The following is a 16,086-nucleotide window of genomic DNA, read 5'->3' as shown; positions in this document are numbered from 1 at the left end:
ACACACACTGGACACACTGAACACACACACACATACTGCACACACACACTTGAGACACTGGACACACACACTGGGCACATACTCTCTCACACACACACACACACACACACACTCTGGACACACACACACACACACACTCTGGACACACACACACACACACACACTCTGGACACACACACACACACACACACTCTGGACACACACACACACACACTCTGGACACACACACACACACTCTGGACACACACACACACACACTCTGGACACACACACACACACTCTGGACATACACACTCTGGACATACACACCCACACATTGGACACACACACACACACACACACTGAACACACACACACACACTCGGGACACACACACACACACACAATGAAACACACTTTGGACACACACACACACTGGACACACTCTGAACACACACACACACACTGAAACACACACACACACACTGAAACATACTCACTGGACACACATACTCACTGGACACACACACACATACTCACTGGACACACACACACATACTCACTGGACACACACACACACACATACTCACTGGACACACACACACACACATACTCACTGGACACACACACACACACATACTCACTGGACACACACACACAAACTCACTGGACACACACTCACTGGACACACACACACACACACACACACACACACACACACACACACACACACACACACACACTCACTGGACACACACTCACTGGACACACATGCTTGACAAACACACTGGATACACACACACATACACACACACAAACACTGACACACACACACACACACACACTGGATATACACACACACACACACACACACACACACACACTGGACACACACTCACTGGACACACATGCTTGACAAACACACTGGATACACACACACATACACACACACAAACACTGACACACACACACACACACACACTGGATACACACACACACACACACACACTGACACACACACACTGGATACACACACACACATTGGACACACACACTTACTGGACACACACACACACACACTGGACACACACTCACTGGACACACACACACGCTTGACACACACATGCTTGACAAGCACACTCGATACACACACACTGAACACACACAAACACACATTGAACACACACACACACTCAACACACACACTGAATACAGACACTGGACACACACACACACACACACACACACACACTCTGGACACAGACACACACTAGGCACACACACGCACACGCTGGCCACCCACACAAACATTGGGCAAACACACACTGGACACTCACACATGACAGGCTTGTAATATTTTCAGATCTTTTACCACTTTGCATTTTTCATGATATATTTTACTGTTTGTGTTTGTACCACAGGAGGTTGGTGGGACCTTATTTAGGGAGGACAGGCTTGTAATGGCTGGAGTGGAATAAGTGGAATGGTATCAAACACGTGGTTTCCATGTGTTCCATTTCATTCACTCTGTTCCAGACATTATTATGAGCCGTCCTCCCCTCAGCAGCCTCCTCTGGTATGTACTGTCCTTTATGTGAGAGAGATCCAACAAGGAATTACAATGTATGTATTACTTTTAATACCTGCAAATGACAAATAAACTACTGGAACTCCTTATGAATGTCTGCAGCCGACAAGAGGTGAAAATATTACCGGAATATTCTGCAAAATGTTGATGAAGACGTCACACAATCCACCCAAAACAACATGCAGTCTTTCCACAAGACTCCCATGAAGTTATAGTGTGACGTTATGAGTCAACGTTAAAGTAACATTCTCAGAACATACTGCACTTGTTTTATCCTGTTTTAGATGTATCCTCTGTTTAAACATTTAAACTCTTACAATAACACTGTTAAAATACCAATGTGATAATTTCTTGTCTTTTATGTTGGAAAAACAAATTGTACAATTATATGTGGACATACGCTCCATAGTTGTACAAGTATACATGGATATATTGTACTTTTCATAATAAAACATACTTGAAACAAGAAAAAGCATGTTAATTGTGAAAACAATTTCGTTATTGATTTTTACATTGCTTCTCCCTGTCTCATGTTGACGTTTGTCATGAATCTTGACCTGGAGGCAGAACTGTGCGATTTCCTCTAGATATGTCAGCTGCAAAGTCAGAATTGGCTGTGGAAAAGAATTTTGTTTTATGGTCTTAATTTAAGGGAAGGATTAGCAGTGTGGTTAGGGTTGAGGTTAGGATTAAAATCTGAATGTATTACTTTGTGCCTGTGCCAGCTAGGGAATACTTTGTGAACTGCCTCCAGGGCAAGATTCATGACAATAAATGCCAAACTGCCTCCAGGGCAAGATTCATGACAATAAATGCCAACCTGCCTCCAGAACAAGATTCATGACAATAAATGCCAAACTGCCTCCAGGGCAAGATTCATAACAATAAATGCCAACCTGCCTCCCAGTCGTCCCCTCCTTATCTTTACAAGGCTGCAGAACATGCAAGCTAGTGATGTGGGGGTTCTCTCATAACCCTCAGTCCCCAGGTGGGTAGATGGCAGGTTGAATAAAGAGAAGCTAGTGATGTGGGGGTTCTCTCATAACCCTCAGTCCCCAGGTGGGTAGATGGCAGGTTGAATATAGAGAAGCTAGTGATGTGGGGGTTCTCTCATAACCCTCAGTCCCCAGGTGGGTAGATGGCAGGTTGAATATAGAGAAGCTAGTGATGTGGGGGTTCTCTCATAACCCTCAGTCCCCAGGTGGGTAGATGGCAGGTTGAATAAAGAGAAGCTAGTGATGTGGGGGTTCTCTCATAACCCTCAGTCCCCAGGTGGGTAGATGGAAGGTTGAATAAAGAGAAGCTAGTGATGTGGGGGTTCTCTCATAACCCTCAGTCCCCAGGTGGGTAGATGGCAGGTTGAATAAAGAGAAGCTAGTGATGTGGGGGTTCTCTCATAACCCTCAGTCCCCAGGTGGGTAGATGGCAGGTTGAATAAAGAGAAGCTAGTGATGTGGGGGTTCTCTCATAACCCTCAGTCCCCAGGTGGGTAGATGGCAGGTTGAATATAGAGAAGCTAGTGATGTGGGGGTTCTCTCATAACCCTCAGTCCCCAGGTGGGTAGATGGCAGGTTGAATAAAGAGAAGCTAGTGATGTGGGGGTTCTCTCATAACCCTCAGTCCCCAGGTGGGTAGATGGCAGGTTGAATGAATAGAAAACAATAGGCTACATAAAACAATCCATAAATGTAAAATTATTATGTAATTAACACAAAACATTAAGGACACCTTTCTTTCCTTGACAAACTGACCAGGCGTAACTCAATATTAGGAAGGTATCCTTAATATTTTGTCCACTCAGTGGCTCTGACCCTTTACATAACAGTCAATCCTCTTTTCCAGGAAACCTTTAAATTTCCCCAAATGCTTCCACACTGATGCTCTCTCACAGCTGCTCCAGGGCCTCTTGGGTTGAGAAGTCATTCTCTTCTAACCTGATCACAGCTGCTCCAGGGCCTCTTGGGTTGAGGAGTCATTCTCTTCTAACCTGATCACAGCTGCTCCAGGGCCTCTTGGGTTGAGGAGTCATTCTCTTCTAACCTGATCACAGCTGCTCCAGGGCCTCTTGGGTTGAGGAGTCATTCTCTTCTAACCTGATCACAGCTGCTCCAGGGCCTCTTGGGTTGAGGAGTCATTCTCTTCTAACCTGATCACAGCTGCTCCAGGGCCTCTTGGGTTGAGGAGTCATTCTCTTCTAACCTGATCACAGCTGCTCCAGGGCCTCTTGGGTTGAGGAGTCATTCTCTTCTAACCTGATCACAGCTGCTCCAGGACCTCTTGGGTTGAGGAGTCATTCTCTTCTAACCTGATCACAGCTGCTCCAGGGCCTCTTGGGTTGAGGAGTCATTCTCTTCTAACCTGATCACAGCTGCTCCAGGGCCTCTTGGGTTGAGGAGTCATTCTCTTCTAACCTAATCACAGACAAAGACAAGATTCAAACAAATAAACATGATGGTCCAACATAATAGGGGACGGGGGGGTATAGGGAAGATAGGGAAGAGGAGGGGGTATAGGGAAGGTAGGAGAGAGGAGGGGGTATAGGTAAGGTAGGGGAGAGGAGGGGGTATAGGGAAGGTAGGGGAGAGGAGGGGGGTATAGGGTAGGTAGGGGAGAGGAGGGGGGGATAGGGAAGGTAGGGGAGAGGAGGGGGGATATAGGGAAGGTAGGGGAGTGGAGGGGGGGTATAGGGAAGGTAGGGGAGAGGAGGGGGTATAGGGAAGGTAGGGGAGAGGAGGGGGTATAGGGACGGTAGGGGAGAGGAGGGGGTATAGGGAAGGTAGGGAAGAGGAGGGGTTATAGAGAAGGTAGGGCAGAGGAGGGGGGATAGAGAAGGTAGGGCAGAGGAGGGGGGTATAGGGAAGGTAGGGGAAAGAGGGGTATAGGGAATGTAGGGGAGAGGAGGGGGTATAGGGAAGGTAGGGGAGAGGAGGGAGTATAGGGAAGATAGGGGAGAGGAGGGGGTATAGGGAAGGTAGGGGAGAGGAGGGGGTATAGGGAAGGTAGGGGAGAGGAGGGGGTATAGGGAAGGGAGGGGGGTATAGGGAAGGTAGGGGAGAGGAGGGGGGACTTCCTCCATGTCAGGTAAGCAGCCTCCAAGTCTACCCTCACCAACTGACCAGACTGAGTGAGTTCTGAACATCCCTCTCTGTCCTCTGATGCTGCGTCCAAGTCTTCTTGGGTCTTTCTGGTGTCTCTGTCTTGACTCTTTAGTGAGTTTTTTCAGTTCTTTCCCAGGCTGCCTGAAAAACACAAAAAGATGGCAACTACATAAGCGTTATCAAAATAAAGAGAATCCCACACTCCATATATAAACTCCCAGTAATTTATTGGGTATTTACCAACGTTTCAGCATCACTGTGCCTTCTTCAGGGTGATGTCATCAATACTTGAACCAGGTTATGTAGACGAACAGTGCAATTAGTGCAACCAATGACAATAGAGAGGGGTGTGTCATAATGATTAAGTTAATTACAATGAATTAATGAAACTGTTAAAAAAAACAATCGTTTATGGCATATTAAATATAAAAAATAGTAGGGTATATTATATATATCCGGCTCTCAATGTAATCTGATTCATTATGATCTAGGATCAGGTCCCTCCTCTCCATGTAATCTGATTCATTATGATCTAGGATCAGGTCCCCCCTCTCCATGTAATCTGATTCATTATGATCTAGGATCAGGTCCCCCCTCTCCATGTAATCTGATTCATTATGATCTAGGATCAGGTCCCCCCTCTCCATGTAATCTGATTCATTATGATATAGGATCAGGTCCCTCCTCTCCATGTAATCTGATTCATTATGATCTAGGATCAGGTCCCCCCCTCTCCATGTAATCTGATTCATTATGATCAAGGATCAGGTCCCCCCTCTCCATGTAATCTGATTCATTATGATATAGGATCAGGTCCCTCCTCTCCATGTAATCTGATTCATTATGATTTACATTTACATTTAAGACTCATTTCCACAGTCACACAACTCTCATATCACAGTCACACAACTCTCATATCACAGTCACACAATGCTATTCCCAAACATACCTAATCAATTACTTGTTTTTCAACAATATTTTAACCTGCAGGAATATTTTCACATTTCTATGTCATGGTTAGTTCCTAGGAAAATGCAACTCATACATTTACATCTTTCAATATTTCTAAAATGGGGTACAGGTTTAAAAAAATTACAGGTTTAAAACAATTACAGGTGCACCGTACTATCTTATACTATACCATAAATGGTCTTAACTAGTAAACACAGATTCTAGTTTTCATCCAGTTCATAGATAGCTGACAGCCTCAGAGCCTACTGACTGGGCCCTGTTTACACCTCCACACAGGAATACACACTCTTTTCTAAAAACTCCACTTTGCGTGTTTCGCTCACCTCTTTCTTTTTTAAAACTACATTTGAGATGTGGTATCCACTCGGCTGGCTGCCTCTCAGAACAAAGGTGGGTCCATTTGCTCCGTTCCCGCAGTGTGGTCTCCCTGAGATCCCAAGTTTGAGGGATCCCTGGTGCACCATTTACCCAGGTCACCAGGAGCGGTCACCAAGTGAAGATTCACATCCCCAAATGTGGTTGTTATTTTCTTTAATATCAATTGAGGAGAGACAAACTTATCACAAGTCAGAGTTATTCTTAAACTAAATCTTTATTCACTTATAAATTAGGGAGCAGGTCAATACAACGTACACATAAAGGGAATCAATTGAGTGCCCTACGATAATGATGGCTGGTGGACCCATGGGACAAAAGTACAAAGGTCTTTTACAGCCAAGATACACCCCTTTCAACCTACATGACGAACAACAGATGTATAGAACGGGTCACAAGGTTAAGATTTGTATGAAATATACTTATAATTCTCAGCAGACAGTATCTGCTGTAAAAACAGTACTCTTTGTGTAGAGACCAGGGTCTGGCCCTAGGGTCATCTCTCCCTGGTACCATATAGAACAGAAACATTAACTCATGCTCTGGAATGTGGTCTCTTTAGGTTTTATCACCCAAAAGACATTGTAAATCTCCTGTCAGTGTTTTCTCCCAGAGGCCCATCCTCAGTAGAACACACAGACACAATAGTTCTAAGAACCCTCTATTCTGTTGCATAAAACAACCATTTGATGCAATAAAAGTATTATAACATAATCTTGCAGTTTTGCTCTCAGTGTCCACTGGAAGTTGACTAGTAACAACAACTGGGACATAAAATAAACCCACCATGAGACCCACTAAATCTGCCCAAGAAGAGGCAAACAAAAGAAAATCCCACACCAAACTTAAAGACAGGAAGCAAACCAAAAAGGTGGAGCAACTAAAGGTGTTGACTCTCCACATGTATCAAGACAACTGGAGCACTGGGCCAGACACTCTTAAATAGAACCTGGACCAGCTCAGGTGAAACACCTTCCCACTAACGAGATGGACAAGCCAGCACAGGTGTAACACATACTGACTAACGAGGTGACACCAATCAGTGCGTCCTACGTGCTAACGAGCTAGACGCGCTAACGAGCTGGACGCGCTAACGAGCGAGACGCGCTAACGAGCGAGACGCGCTAACGAGCGAGACGCGCTAACGAGCGAGACGTGTCAACAATTAAAAACAAGAAAAACACATTTCTAAATAATAATATACAATCGAAATATTTTTTTTAGCCTTTTTCTTACTATAGAATCCTAAAACTCACTAGCTTCTAGAACTCTCATCTTCCTAAAACTCTCTAGCTTCTAGAACTCTCATCCCCTTGAAACGAGCCCAAACAAAACTAATCTCCAATACGGAAAAACGTGCAGTCAAAATAAATTGTGATCCATGGCAACGCACTGGCTAAACGCAAAACACAAATCTTTTTGACTGCCCACCCTTGAGACAATCAGCAACCAAGTTGTTCTTACCACAGACATGTCTGGTTTCAAGAGGAAACTCCTGCAATATCCGTAGTAACTTTCCACCTCACTGCGGAGCTTCTCTCTCTTTTCAGGGTTCACTAGATAGGCATGTTGTTGGATCAGGGCCCAGTCCCCAATGTCATGCTCTAGTACATTTGGGTTGGCAGATCAGAATGAATCCTGATATTCTAAAAGCAGGGCAGCAATGTCAATATAATTGTACCAAAAATTATCAGTTGGTTGCATAAATAATTATGATTACTAAATCTTACATGAATATTAAACATGAAATATAAAAACCAAATGTACACCCCTTTGTTAATATGTATTAGCAATAATTCACTTAATGGTGAGGCATAAAATGTATCTTTTGTCAGGATTAATGTTTGAGTCATGCTTCTTCAGTAGTGGAATAAAGACAATTAGTACTTGAATGTTGTAAATAAATACTGGAGTGATGTAGGATTGTTCATATAATTGATTATTGTACTGTGACTATGTGTTTAGGCTGTAAGTAAGTTGAAATTAAATTGTTTTCTTTTCAACTTTCACTTTCAACTAAAACCAAACTTATATTGAATGTCGGGCAAAGTCTTATTTTCAATGACATTTTGCTAGGTGGGATATCCCCAATGTCACAGTTTAAACGTGTCCAAATCAATAGTCCAAATGCAGAAACAGTTTGTGATAAATTGAAAACCTAAACATAAAATGTAATACATATACAAACATCTGCCACAATAATCATATTACTTGTATTTACTTATACAAGCACGTTATAAACTGCACAAGCACCAAAAACGCTGTTGTTTTGACAAGTAGCAATAAATCACTGATATCGATTAAGGGGGGAAAATCAGGTTGTACGTGCTGTTGAAACTAGCACAACTAAAAAAACATGGAAATGGGAGATATCTTTCACCTCACTGGTTAGAGGACAACCTGCAGAAGACAGTCAGCTACATTTTGGAGAGATGCATTTCAATGTAGGGGTCGCTAAACAAAGGAACGCAACACTTATTTGTCATAACTCATCGATATCATGTTGAAATCAATTGTGTGACAGAAGGGAGATGAGGTTGCACGTCCTGTTAAAGTAACAGCTCAAAAACCACATGGAATCTGGGAATAATGTGAACATCACTGGTTAGAGGAACCTTTGTAGAAAACAGATTACTACATTTTGAAGTGTTGCATTTTGATTCCAGTGGGTCACCAATGTGGTAAGTGTAACACAACTCTTTTTTTGTTAGTCACTTTTTGTTAAATCACATAAATAGTACTCTTTCAATTCAGAGCCTGGATTTTCCCCCTGAGTCTAATATCCATATCATGTTGAAATCAATAGAACAGGGGACAAACGTTTAGGGTTCTACATTGTGACATCATTAAAATACTCCTACTACAATGTTAAAACATTCTACATTGTGACATCATTAAAATACTCCTACTACAATGTTAAAACATTCTACATTGTGACATTAATTCATTGATATCATGAAACAACTCCTTCATGTATGTATTTTCTGATATTTGATCAGAGATCTTTAATCAGATTATCTCTGGTCACAGCCTTGAGGTTTCTCTCCTGTGTGTGTTCTCTGGTGTATCTTCATATGGCTAGATGTTATAAATAACTTCCCACATTGAGTACAGCTATAGGGTTTCTCTCCAGTGTGTTTTCTCTGGTGAACAGTCAGATTGCTGACAAAGTAAAACTCTTCCCACATTCATCACAGCTATACGGTATCTCTCCTGTGTGTTCTCTGGTGTGATACCAGGTTGCTTAGCTGAGTAAAACACTTCCCACATTGATCACAGATATAAGATTTCTCTCCTGTGTGTGTTCTCTGGTGTGATATCAGGCTGGTTGAATGAGTAAAATTCTTCCCACATTGAGTACAGCTATAAGGTTTCTCTCCTGTGTGTGTTCTCCTGTGAAGAGTCAGAATGCTAGATGTAGTAAAACTCTTCCCACATTCATCACAGCTATATGGTTTCTTTCCTGTGTGTGTTCTCTGGTGTCGAGTCAGATTGCTAGAATCATTATAACTCTTCCCACATTCATCACAGCTATAAGGTTTCTCTCCTGTGTGTGTTCTCTGGTGTATCTTCAGTTCTCCAGATTGAACAAAACTCTTCCCACATTGAATACAGCTATAAGGTTTCTCTCCTGTGTGTATTCTCTGGTGTATCTTCAGTTCGCAAGATTGAACAAAACTCTTCCCACATTCAGTACAGCTATAAGGTTTCTCTCCTGTGTGTGTTCTCTGGTGTATCTTCAGTTCACAAGATTGAACAAAACTCTTCCCACATTGAGTACAGCTATAAGGTTTCTCTCCTGTGTGTGTTCTCTGGTGAAGAGTCAGATGGCTCGTAGTAGTAAAACTCTTCCCACATTCATCACAGCTATATGGTTTCTCTCCTGTGTGTATTCTTTGGTGTGATATCAGGCTGCCTAGCTGAGTAAAACTCTTCCCACATTGATCGCAGCTATAAGGTTTCTCTCCTGTGTGTGTTCTCTGGTGTAATATCAGGCTGGTTGAATGAGTAAAACTCTTCCCACATTGAGTACAGCTATAAGGTTTCTCTCCTGTGTGTGTTCTCTGGTGAAGAGTCAGATTGCTCGACTTAGTAAATCTCTTCCCACATTCATCACAGCTATATGGTTTCTCTCCTGTGTGTATTCTCTGGTGTGATATCAGGCTGCTTAGCTGAGTAAAACTCTTCCCACATTCATCACAGCTATACGGTTTCTCTCCTGTGTGTATTCTCTGGTGTGATATCAGGCTGCTTAGCTGAGTAAAACTCTTCCCACATTCATCACAGCTATACGGTTTCTCTCCTGTGTGTATTCTCTGGTGTGCTATCAGGCTGCTTAGCCGAGTAAAACTCTTCCCACATCGATCACAGGTATAAGGTTTGTCTCCTGTGTGTGTTTTTTGGTGTACATTAAGATGGCTAGATGTATCAAAACTCTTCCCACATTGAGTACAGCTATAAGGTTTCTCTAGTGTGTGGATTCTCTGATGCATTTTAATGGCTGTTGATGAGGTGAATCTCTTCCCACAGTCAGAGCAGCTGTGAGTTCTCTTCCCTGTGGGTCTCTGCTGGTGTTTCTTGAGGTGTTCTAATGTGGAGAGACTCTTCTCTGCCTTGTCAGCATCATGAGGTTGTTCAGGCTCCCCAGAGGATCCACGATAGTCGTGTCTCTCTCCTGTGTGAATGACAAAGTCAGACAGATGGTTAAAGTCCCACAACAGTGGAAATCCACTGTTTATTTGAGGTAAAGGGTGATGCCCAGAGCATACCCATGAAGTTGTACAACAATTGAAGTCTGTTAAATTTGAAAATGGAGACAGTCAAGATAGCAACAATAGTCAGATTTAGTCTTGTTTTCACATTAGTAGTAACATCTAAGATTGTAGACTAGAAATAAGTTATTCATGTTGTTGAAACCCTAAGCAATGTGCCAAATGACTTCTGGTCTCCAATATAGGCCCCTTTCTGTGTTTGCTAAAATTGCGGCACGAGGGCAATGCAAGTTGTTGTAGAAACTCCTCCCGCTAATGAAGAAACCACTAGTTATGGATGTAGTATATCTGGTCATGAGGAAACCACTAGTTATGGATGTAGTATATCTGGTAATGAGGAAACCACTAGTTATGGATGTAGTATATCTGGTAATGAGGAAACCACTAGTTATGGATGTAGTATATCTGGTAATGAGGAAACCACTAGTTATGGATGTAGTATATCTGGTAATGAGGAAACCACTAGTTATGGATGTAGTATATCTGGTAATGAGGAAACCACTAGTTATGGATGTAGTATATCTGGTAATGAGGAAACCACTAGTTATGGATGTAGTATATCTGGTAATGAGGAAACCACTAGTTATGGATGTAGTATATCTGGTAATGAGGAAACCACTAGTTATGGATGTAGTATATCTGGTAATGAGGAAACCACTAGTTATGGATGTAGTATATCTGGTAATGAGGATACCACTAGTTATGGATGTAGTATATCTGGTAATGAGGAAACCACTAGTTATGGATGTAGTATATCTGGTAATGAGGAAACCACTAGTTATGGATGTAGTATATCTGGTAATGAGGAAACCACTAGTTATGGATGTAGTATATCTGGTAATGAGGAAACCACTAGTTATGGATGTAGTATATCTGGTAATGAGGAAACCACTAGTTATGGATGTAGTATATCTGGTAATGAGGAAACCACTAGTTATGGATGTAATATATCTGGTAATGAGGAAACCGCTAGTTATGGATGTAGTATATCTGGTAATGAGGAAACCGCTAGTTATGGATGTAGTATATCTGGTAATGAGGAAACCACTAGTTATGGATGTAGTATATCTGCTAATGAGGAAACCACTAGTTATGGATGTAGTATATCCTGTAATGAGGAAACCACTAGTTATGGATGTAGTATATCTGCTAATGAGGAAACCACTAGTTATGGATGTAGTATATATGCTAATGAGGAAACCACTAGTTATGGATGTAATATATCTGCCTGGAGCAAAAATGGTGAGCAAAGATTTTAGTTTTCCACAACATATTCTGAATATTACAGCGCACTATCATCGCAAGATCAGGAGTGCTACTCAAGGAAACTCATATTAAGCTCTGTGTCTGTGAATGGGTAAAACTCTTTCCACACTGTTAACATTGGAAAGGTTTTTATCCTGTGTGCGTCCTCTCATGTTCTTTTAGGTGCCCTAACCTGGTAAAACGCTTTCCACATTGGGAGCAGTGGTAAGGCTTCTCTCCAGTATGTATTCTTTCATGTAATTTCAAGGAACCTAAATGAGAAAAACCGGTTCCACACTCGGCGCAATGGTAAGGCTTCGCTCCAGAGTGTATTCTCTTATGTATGCTCAGGTTTCCTAACTGGGTAAAACTCCTTCCACATTGGGAACAGTGGTAAGGCTTCTCTCCTGTATGTATTCTTTTGTGTATCTTCAGGGACGCTAAACGAGAGAACGCCTTTCCACACTGAGAGCATTGGTAAGGGGTCTCTCCAGTGTGTGTTCTCTCATGCCGTTTTAGGTCCTTTAACCAACTAAAACGCTTTCCACACTGAGAGCAGTAGTAGTAAGTCCTCTCCTCTCCTGTGTGTATTCTCTCATGCCCTTTTAGGTTCCGTGAATAGGTAAAACTCTTTCCACACTGGGAACATTGGAAAGGCTTTTCTCCTGTGTGTTTCCTCTCATGGTCTTTTAGGTTCCCCAACTTGATATAACACTTTACACAGTGGGAGCAGTGGAAAGGCTTCTCTCCTGTATGTATTCTTTCGTGTATTTTCAGGAACCTTAAATGGGCAAAACCTTCTCCACACTTGGTGAATTGTTGAGGCTTCGCTCCAGAGTGTATTCTCTTATGTATGTTCAGGGTTCCTAACTGGGTAAAACTCTTTCCACATTGGGAGCAGTAGTAAGGCATCTCTCCTGTATGTATTCTTTTATGTCTTTTCAGGGATGCTAAACGGGAAAAAACTTTTCCACACTGGGAGCAGTGGTGTCGTCTTGCTGTTTTGGACGCCTCTGCTTCCTCTGAGTTTGGTCTCTCTCATGCCAAAGACAAAGAGGGTATTTAGTTTAACAGAGAGATCAAAACTGATAACACTGTCTTCCTGTTAGGTTTTAAATCACAATCAGATCCTCAACCTGAGACAAATTTTCATCCTAAAACCTTTCAGCCTTAAAAATAAACTTGGTTCAGTAAAGAGGCGCATGAACATCAAAACTGTGATTACATGTAGAAGCCAGACAACATAGTTTAAACGAAGCCTTTAAAACTGATAGATGAATCTTTCTCCAAGCAACCGGGGGAGAGTGAGAGGTCAGTTACATACAACAGTGAACCAATCTGTGAGTAAAGCGACGCTGAGACTCGAACCCAACAAGCCATGGATTCCCTCAGAGGAAAAGACAAAGAACAACTTGGAGATGCAAATGAGAGCAACAAACAGCTAAAGGATATCCAGGAAAGCATAGCTAAAATACTCTCAATGCTACAACACCAAAATACACAAACTGTAGCAATCTGTTGTTAAAAGGGTGGATTTGTTAGAAAGGAAAGTGGAATCTGTCAGATGTGCAGGGTGGGTGCGTGGACAAACAAGACAACAAAATTGGCATCACAATACCCCATAATGACATCACAATACCCCATAATCACATCACAATACCCCATCTGGAAACAAAGGTGCAAACTTTAGAAGATGAGCTGGATCAGCTAGAAAACAGATTGAGACAAAACATGAGAATATTGTCCCTACCGGAAAATTAGGTAGAAAAAAGAGACCTTTCCAGTTCTATTATCAAGCTGATATTGGAGGAGTTTGGCGTGGCTGTATCACCGGAGGATCTGGAGCAATGTAGATAACAATAGTCAAAGATGCCCAATGCCACTGAACCGGCGTTAAGCAGAAAAACGCTAAATACCCGTAAGATGTGGAATTATCAGAACAAAGTCAACATTCTGAGAGCAGGGGGGGGATCCGTTCAACTGTTGTTTTATTCTTATTTATATAAAAGTTCATAGAAGCTTTTAAAAATGTAATTAAATCACATTGTTGTTTCTAATTACTGCTTTTCTATCTTTTAAAATCATAACCGGTTTAGCATGTATTCCTTTTCTGAGAGCTGCGAGACATTTGCCAGGTTTATTTTCTTTACTTATCATAATATATGCCATTTAACAGACACTTATATCCAAAGCAATTTACAATCATTATCTGATTAAATTGCTTTAGAAATGGGAACAAGACAGGGATGTCCCCTCTCCCCCTTCCTGTTTGCACATAACAGGTGTCAGTATTTTTAAACATGAATATAAACTACCTTTACTGATATACAGTACATGACCAATATTGAAAACTAAATGCCCCCCAGCTAAAAATATTTTCAGAATCCTCTAAAATCTCAGGACATAAAATTAGGACATAAAATTAAACATGGAAAAAACTACATTTTTACATTTTTACATTTTAGTAATTTAGCAGACGCTCTTATCCAGAGCGACTTACAGTAGTGAATGCATACATTTCATACAATTTCATACATTTTTTTTCCTGTGCTGGCCCCCCGTGGGAATCAAACCCACAACCCTGGCGTTGCAAACACCATGCTCTACCAACTGAGCTACAGGGAAGGCACTGAGCTACAGTGCCTTCCCCAATAATGACAATAGGAATGACAATAGGAAAAATAAAGAATAACTGATGATCTACAGCCTAGATCTCCTTTAATATATACATATATATAACATGATAGCAGACCTAATAACTGATGATCTACAGTCTAGATCTCCTTTAATATATACATATATATAACATGATAGCAGACCTAATAACTGATGATCTACAGTCTAGAGCTCCTTTAATATATAAATATATATAACATGATAGCAGACCTAATAACTGATGATCTACAATCTAGAGCTCCTTTAATATATACATATATATAACATGATAGCAGACCTAATAACTGATGATCTACAGTCTAGATCTCCTTTAATATATAAATATATATAACATGATAGCAGACCTAATAACTGATGATCTACAGTCTAGAACTCCTTTAATATATAAATATATATAACATGATAGCAGACCTAATAACTGATGATCTACAGTCTAGAGCTCCTTTAATATATAAATATATATAACATGATAGCAGACCTAATAACTGATGATCTACAGTCTAGATCTCCTTTAATATATAAATATATATAACATGATAGCAGACCTAATAACTGATGATCTACAGTCTAGATCTCCTTTAATATATAAATATATATAACATGATAGCAAACCTAATAACTGATGATCTACAGCCTAGATCTCCTTTAATATATATAACATGATAGCAGACCTAATAACTGATAATCTACAGTCTAGATCTCCTTTAATATATATAACATGATAGCAGACCTAATAACTGATGATCTACAGTCTAGATCTCCTTTAATATATAAATATATATAGCATGATAGCAGACCTAATAACTGATGATCTACAGTCTAGATCTCCTTTAATATATAAATATATATAACATGATAGCAGACCTAATAACTGATGATCTACAGTCTAGATCTCCTTTAATATATAAATATATATAACATGATAGCAGACCTAATAACTGATGATCTACAGTCTAGATCTCCTTTAATATATAAATATATATAACATGATAGCAAACCTAATAACTGATGATCTACAGCCTAGATCTCCTTTAATATATATAACATGATAGCAGACCTAATAACTGATAATCTACAGTCTAGATCTCCTTTAATATATATAACATGATAGCAGACCTAATAACTGATGATCTACAGTCTAGATCTCCTTTAATATATAAATATATATAGCATGATAGCAGACCTAATAACTGATGATCTACAGTCTAGATCTCCTTTAATATATATAACATGATAGCAGACCTAATAACTGATGATGTACAGTCTAGATCTCCTTTAATATATAAATATATATAACATGATAGCAGACCTAATAACTGATGATCTACAGTCTAGATCTCCTTTAATATATATAACATGATAGCAGACCTAATAACTGATA

The 16,086-nt window shown here is 40.7% G+C and overlaps 1 protein-coding gene across 1 annotated transcript; it reads right to left on the bottom strand.

The window, feature by feature from the left end:
* Positions 1-9,010: 9,010 nt before the first annotated feature.
* Positions 9,011-10,505, bottom strand: LOC115149650 (zinc finger protein 271-like). The gene is made up of 2 exons (XM_029692596.1): positions 9,247-10,505; positions 9,011-9,165 (listed from the first exon to the last, which is right to left on the bottom strand). The coding sequence occupies exons 1-2, from the start codon at positions 10,503-10,505 to the stop codon at positions 9,027-9,029; spliced, it is 1,398 nt and encodes a 465-aa protein (XP_029548456.1). The 3' UTR covers positions 9,011-9,026.
* Positions 10,506-16,086: the final 5,581 nt, after the last annotated feature.

Source organism: Salmo trutta, chromosome 15 (genome assembly GCF_901001165.1).
Source record: "Salmo trutta chromosome 15, fSalTru1.1, whole genome shotgun sequence".
Classification (NCBI taxonomy): Eukaryota; Metazoa; Chordata; class Actinopteri; order Salmoniformes; family Salmonidae; genus Salmo; species Salmo trutta.
The sequence above is the reverse complement of the archived record's forward strand: the minus strand, read 5'-3'. Positions and strand labels throughout refer to the sequence as shown.

Coding starts and splice junctions, on each gene's coding strand:
- LOC115149650 (XM_029692596.1), bottom strand. CDS start 10,505: ATGCATCAGAGAATCCACACACTAGAGAAACCTTATAGCTGTACTCAA. Junction 9,166..9,246: donor ACTCAGCTAAGCAACCTGGT/ATCACACCAGAG, acceptor CAGCAATCTGAC/TGTTCACCAGAGAAAACACA.